The sequence below is a fragment of the Sarcophilus harrisii genome, chromosome 4 (assembly GCF_902635505.1).
Source record: "Sarcophilus harrisii chromosome 4, mSarHar1.11, whole genome shotgun sequence".
Classification (NCBI taxonomy): Eukaryota; Metazoa; Chordata; class Mammalia; order Dasyuromorphia; family Dasyuridae; genus Sarcophilus; species Sarcophilus harrisii.
Genome location: NC_045429.1, coordinates 33041483 through 33048816, shown reverse-complemented (window position 1 = coordinate 33048816; position 7334 = coordinate 33041483). Strand labels below are relative to the sequence as shown.

The following is a 7334-nucleotide window of genomic DNA, read 5'->3' as shown; positions in this document are numbered from 1 at the left end:
GATCAATGATGAACAGAAGCAGCTACACCCCAAGAAAGAACACTGGGAAATGAATGTAAACTGTTTGTATTTTTGTTTTTCTTCCCAGGTTATTTTTATCTTCTGAATCCAATTCTTCCTGTGCAACAAGAGAACTGTTCAGTTCTACACACATATATTGTATCTAGGATATACTGTGCCATATTTAACATGTATAGGACTGCTTGCCCTCTGGGGGAGGGGGTGGAGGGAGGGAGGGGAAAAGTCGGAACAGAAGTGAGTGCAAGGGATAATGTTGTAAAAAAAATTACCCAGGCATGGGCTCTGTCAATAAAAAGTTATAATTATTAAAAAAGAAAGAAAGAAAATCCCAAATGGGGTCACAAAGAGTTAAAAAAAAATTGAGGTCATTCCCTGAGAAGTCCCTCTTCTCCCCTCTTCCTCTTCTCCTGTCTCCCAGATGCCATCTGTAGCTCTCTCTGCCTTCACTCCTGACTCACATGAGCTGATCTTTCTACATACCCTTCTACACGTACAATATCCTGTTTTCTCTTTGTCATTCCCTCCCTCTCACTCATCTTCAACCTCCCTGTCTACTGGCTACTTTCCTGCTGCTTACCAGCAAGTATGTCTCCCCCAACCTGAAAAACCCCTCACTCAATCCCTCTGTCCCCGTTAGTTTTGTTTGCTATCTTTCCTCTTTTTGTGAGTGGCTAAACTTCTTGACTCTTCATTCCCTTTCTTCTCATTATTTTCTTAATTCAGTGTAATGTGGCTTCAAGCTTCATCATTTGGCTCTCTCCAAAAGGACCAACCATCCTTAAACTTCCAGACCTTCGGGCCTTTTCTCAATCCTTGTACTTCTAGAGCCCCTGGAAGCTTCGGGCATTGTAGGTCATTCCCTTCTCCTTCTCCCTTCACCGGTGCTTTGTGACGTTGTTCTCTCCTGATTCTCTTCCTCCTTGTCTGACCATTCCCTCTTAGAAGCTGGATCCTAGCTAGATGTGGGTGGATTTCAGCAGATCATACCTACTGACCTCCAGAATCCCACAAGACTCTGGGGTCCTTTTTCCTTCTCCTTCTATACTACTTCACTTGATCACTTCACAGTGACCTCAATCACTGAATCATTAGATTCTTGCATCTCGAATTCCCTTCTGGAAACTCCCTGTCAATACAATCAAGTATACCACCATCCATTCTTCTCACCCTGGCTTGCCTCCTAGGAATCATCCTGGACTCCTTTCTCTCACCTCTTACATCCAATCAGTCGCCAATTCCTCTTGATTCGACCTTATAACCTGTCTAATGGCTGTCCCCTGGTCTCCCTCTGATACTGCCCCTGACACTGCTTTGGTGCATGGTCTGGACTGCTGCAAAAGCCTCCCAGGAATCTCCCAACCTCAAATCTCTGCCCAGATAATATCATGGTTTTCCCCTTCACTATTCTCTATTCTCCATTCTATAAACTCCAGTGGGCACCAAGCCCTTTCTAGTCAGGTCAGGTCTTAAAACTTTCCAGTCGTCTTATATTTAATTCCCCTTCATGTACTCCAATATGGCCATCCTTGCTATTCATTGCCTAAGACCCCCTCCTCTCCCTTTTCTTTGACTGTCTCTCATTCTTGGATCTCTTTTCCCACCTCATCTGTCTCCTGGCTTCTCCCAAATCTCAGCTAAAATGCCATGAAGTGTTTTCTGGCCTCCCTCGTGTTCATGACTTTCCTTGAAGTCATCTCTCATGCATTGTATATATGCATATAGATATGTATATGTGTATTTATCCATATTGTTTGTACAAAGTACATTATTGTTTGCTCTTTTAGATTTTGAAATCCTTGAAGCAGGGATGTTTTTGTTTTTCTTTGTATGCCCAGCATTCAGTCCAGTGCCTGACAAATCCGAGAGGCTTAATAAATGCTTGTTGACTTGCCTTGCTTTAGTATGGGCCTTTTGCTTCCATCTTGGATCTCCCTGGGGTCTGTGCTATGTCAAAGGATATAAAACACTGAGTAACTTCAATTAATGTTTGTTGATGGGTAAATGAATAAATAAACTTGACAAGGCTTTTGGAATTAATGTCTTCAGAAAAACAGAAAAAAGAAGAACACTCCACACTGTTTAATATTTTTACTTATCACTCAGTATATTACATTATGGTATTCAATCAGAAATGTCCCACTTCAAATCTTTTGAGGAAAGACACATGAATTACACTGTTAAACAATCTATAAATTATAGGCAAATCATATGAACTACCCACTACCTGTGAATTTAGCGATCACCTTTTCTCTCACTTCCATAAATGTGAGCATAAATTGAAAAAGTGGTTGCAATCAAAATTCTATCAAATATAAATTAATCACCAAATAATTCTTCTCTAAGTACTATATAATTATTAACTTCCTGAAATAAAACCATCATAAAATTAACTTTAAAAGGTTAAATTTTAAAATGGAAAGATAAAACAGTTAAATCCTTTACAATGAAGGTAATAAAACTGTTAAATTTTTGAGAAAAATCTGAACTATAAACTAATTATTTTTAAGTTATCACAATCTATTTTCACCTTTTATAATACTAATATAACACATGCAGCATCTTGTTTGCTTCTTTTAGAAAATCCCATCAAATATCCCAAGAAAAGGCTTCATTTCATTCGCTTCGTCATCAGAATGATATGCACTGAGAAAAGAACAGAGCTGGAGATAACCTTCTCATCACCCAAGAGATTTAAGTAACTGGGCCCTAATAAACATGTTACATTTAATCTCAGCAAGTACTCTGAGGTTAATCCCTGAAGTGAGCTTTAAAGGGCATCTTCTGACTGTATTTATTTGCTGCACATATGTAAATCACAACTTCTCTGTCACTTAGCATCTCCCCAGACTGCTAGGAATCCTGGGAGATGGAGTGACTCCTCCATGAGGACACATGCTCAATCAGAATCCAGAGATTTCCTGCTTTGGGCCTTTTTCTTTGGGACACAATATAGTGCCTGGCACGTAGTGGGCATTTAAATGCTAATTGAATTGAACTGAATTCCTGGCTCCAAGGTTGGCCCTCTGTCTACAATGCTGAAATCTAGGATTTTCTATTTGGTGAGTGTGCTATTAATTCATGATACACATTTAGAATGGCTTATCTTTAATAATACAAACATTTAGTAATAGCATAAACACATCTTAACATCATTAGCTTTTGGTTCTTTATAGCAGTAGAAATTTGCTAAGGAAAGATGTAATCAATGTTTATTGGGTAGAATTAGCTTAATTCTTTAGAATACTATTTGTTTTGAAAGATGTATAATAACTGATCAAATAATTAAAAGGCATCCTCTGAAAGATTAAATGATCTGAAATGAAATTTACTGTTCAAATTCAGATAAAATGTGAACTCTGCCTATCACACTTTTTAAATAAAGAAAAGCAAATATTCAATTATTCTCGACTGTACACCTATCTATAGTTATACTCTTTAAGAGTGCTTTAAGAGCACTTACTGAACCTTACTCACTAACAGGCCCAAAACTTGTACCTTTTAAGCAAATCAGGAATTCTGACTTTAGTTCTTAAATTTTTTGTTCTTAATTCTTTGTGTCGTACATCTCCTTAGTCTTCTGGTTAAGACTATGGATTGTTTTTTTAGAATGTTGTTTTTAAATGTGTAAGAAAAATCCATAAAACTACAAAACAAATGATTTACATTGAAATAAAGACATGCTTTTTTCATCCAAGTTCACAGATACACTGAAATATATTTATGGACCCTTTAAGGAAGGAGGGATTTATGAATTCCCAAATTAAAAAATCCTAGTCTAATGATGATTATAAAACCTAAGTTAAAAAGTCCTGGATTCATTTATAATGACATTTTTACTGGCAAAATCTTGAAAGTCCTTACCTGGGATTAGTTGCTTTTTTACTATCATCGCTACTAACAAAAAAATCCCATTTCTTATTGAAATGAGAAGTACTTGATTCTTTCTCTCTCCAAATAGTAGGTAGCACCCGTTCTATTTCTGGTGAAAGAGCCTGATGTTGTCTTTCTTGAAAATGAAACTAGGAATAGAAGTTTAAAATAAAAGTTAGTGACATCGATTAATCACATTTTAAGTAAGGATATTCAGAAAAACAAACTCCTCTACAAATGCTGTTTTCTGAATTCATACTAAGAAACCACATGATAGGTAGACCCAACCTAGGAGATCGTTTTTGGTCCTTAATTCCTTTGGTCCTTTAGACAGAGTGCATTCTACTTTATACTGAACTCTAGGTCATGTGATCAAAAAACCCTAAGGCAGATTTTTCCAATATTAACTATGACAGGATTTTAGTGGTACTAACAATAACTTTATCAAACAGTTAAGGTATTATATGACTACTGAAAGCAACTGTCAACTGATAAAAGGTATTTGAGTAAATAATATCTTTTTTATTAATTAAAGGCCTTATCTTGGATCTCATCATATTGACTTATTAAAAACTGACTGGAGGCCACAACAATATCCAATCAAAATTCCTAAAGTAGAAACAAACCAACCTAAATAATCCTATTTTTAGGATATTATCCTATTTTTTGAAGATATTATACAGACAATATTTTAAGCCATCATTTTTAAAATGAGAATTTGTGAACATTATCACCACATTATCTTTTTGATAATAAAAATAAAATCCTGAAAGTCCATCCATAGAAACACATTCATTTTCATATCACCACTACGGATTACATCTAACAGAGGAAAATGTGGGCAGCAATAAAGTTCTTGTCTGCCTTTAAGTATCCTTGAATTTAAAAAAAATTGTATATACTTTATAAATGTTTATCTAAAGAATGAAAATTCTGTTCTAGGACTTATATCAGTACAATGTTCATCCATAGATCTATCCAGATGAAAATTCAGTTAAAAAATTCTACAAATCTAGTCATGAGGAATCCAGGGCCAATATTGGAGAATTGCTCCTAATGTATGACTTTGGATGGGATACAGGTGTGATGTAGATTCAAGGGCCAAAGTTTCTTATGTGAAAGACAGCATGGGTGGTGAATACAGAAATGGCTTTAGAGTCAGGACAGGACAAACTATGTTTCAAGTGAGCCTATGATCTATACTGATTGTGGGTTCCTTCAGTTCTCAGTGGACCTAAGAATTTTCTAAAAATTACAAATTGGTGAGTAGCAGGTGATCTGCACTAGCAGAAGGAATTCCTCACTAAAAGCTCTATACACAAATGAAATCATAGAGGAAATCTCAAAAGTTTCTATTTTTAATCTTTCAATTGCTTTATGGGAATTCTATTAATGTTTTTAATATTTCACTATGCCAGAATTCAGTCATGAATTCTCATCACATATTCATATGGCAAAATGTCTGGCTTATTGATGTCAGTTTATTTTTTTCACATTTGCAAGACTGAGAATTCATTCTTGAATTTTGTTATGATTTTTAACATTACTTGTGTCTAGTCAAATGATTACCTGTAATTTTTCTCCTTTCACAAAATTATCACATCTTAGGAAAGAATAGTATTTATAACAGCAATTTTAAAGGTTGAAAAAAATGACTCTATGAACTGGTTTTCTTACAGTATTTGTGTTTCCAGGTTGTTGAGGCAATTGCACTTTGGAGGGCACACTAAAATCTGAAATGATGGAATCTTGTAAATGAACATCTGACCTCTCAGGTGACAGGCAAAAACTAAAAATTAAAATAAATATTTTGTAACCAAGGAAAGCAATACATAATCATTGAATTAATAGTAAACTTTAGAGAATTTTATCAAATTCATTATATTAGCTACATAAACAAAAGCATCTGAATTACAGTTACATAGAGATCTTAGGAACTCATTTTCACTGGTGTCCTTTCTCTCAGGTTAATCATACTCAATGCATCCCAGGGAGTTTAGTATTCTAATATTATAAGACTGAAAGAAAGGGACATTTCATAGTTTTCTTCAACCACTTACATAATTCACAATTATTTTTATTTCAAGAAGCTCTTAATATCATTCAACAAGCACATAGTAAGGGCCTATTGTGACCAATCACTGTGCCAATTTTAGGGAATACAAAGACAAAAACAACCTAACTCCTTCCTTTCAACTTGTCACTGGCATAGGGAACTCCAGATGAAAAAACTCCTTATTCCATGGCAAGCTGGCACCTTCTCTGTGACTTCTTGTCTTAGAAAGTCACCCAGAGAACTGAGAGGCTAAGTAACTTGCCTCCCCCAATCAGTATGTATCACAAGTAAGATTCAAAACCAGGTCTTCCTGCTTTCAAAGTCAGCCCTTTATCCACTACATCATTCTGCTCTTCCTTGGCCTTAATCTATATAAAATATTTTAAAAGTCTTAAAGTGTCATATAAATCTTATATAAATTATATATAAATTTTCACTGCTATCTTTTGCTTCATCTGTGATTGTAATAGCTATCAGTTCCCCTTTTTTTTATTTCAGCTGAAGCATAATAGCTTCTGCTTCAGCCCTTTATTTAATTCTGTGTGCGCCTTTCTGTTTTAACTGTATTTCTTGAAAACAACAATTTGTGAGATTCTCGTTTCCAATCCCTTCTATAATCTGCTTGTGTTTTACGGGTGAATTCATCCCATTTACATTCATATTGTGATTACTTATTATGCATTTCCCACATTCTATTTTCTTCTGCCTATCCTTCCTCAAGTCCATTTTGTTTCTGACCATATTTCTCTGAATCAACCTCTGCTTTTATCATTCATCCTTTCTCTAAATCCCTGCTCTACTTGCTTATTAGATAAAATGAAATTTTATACCCTATAGTGTGTATGTATGTGTGTGTGTGTGTGTGTGTGTATTCTTTCCTGTTTGAACAGTTCAGACCAGTGAGCATTGCCTGCTTCTTCTATTTCCCCTCCATTATAAAAACTCTTCCTTATGCACCTCTTTTTATGTAACAATTTTCCCATTCTTACTTTTCTCCTTTCCCAATACTCCCTTTCTCATTCTTTTCTCCTCCTCCTCTTTCTTCTTTGGCAATTGGGGTTAAGTGACTTGCCCAGGGTCACACAGCTAGGAAGTGTTAAGTGTCTGAGGTCACATTTGAACTCAGGTCTTCCTGATTTTAGGGCTGGTGTTCTATCCAATTACCATCTAGCTGCCCTTCTTTCATTTTCCTTTTGAGATCATCCTAACAAAATTCTCATACCCTTTCTCTGTCACAGTAGACTCCTAATTATCCTAATGATGATAAAATTCGTGAGTATTATACATAAAATCTTCCCATCTGGGAATATAGTTTAACCTTATTAAATACTCATAATTTCTCACTCATGTTTGCTTTTTTATGTCTCTCTTGAATCTTATGTTTAAT

The 7334-nt window shown here is 35.4% G+C and overlaps 1 protein-coding gene across 1 annotated transcript in view; it reads right to left on the bottom strand.

The window, feature by feature from the left end:
• Nucleotides 1-2095: 2095 nt before the first annotated feature.
• Nucleotides 2096-7334, bottom strand: part of HFM1 (helicase for meiosis 1) — a 103039-nt gene continuing 97800 nt past the window's right edge. The window contains exons 36-38 of the mRNA XM_031968565.1: nucleotides 5569-5680; nucleotides 3883-4040; nucleotides 2096-2664 (exon numbers count right to left, since the gene is read on the bottom strand). Of these exons, the coding sequence (XP_031824425.1) occupies nucleotides 2595-2664; nucleotides 3883-4040; nucleotides 5569-5680 (340 nt within the window). The 3' untranslated portion in view covers nucleotides 2096-2594. The remainder of the gene's footprint in view (nucleotides 2665-3882; nucleotides 4041-5568; nucleotides 5681-7334) is intronic.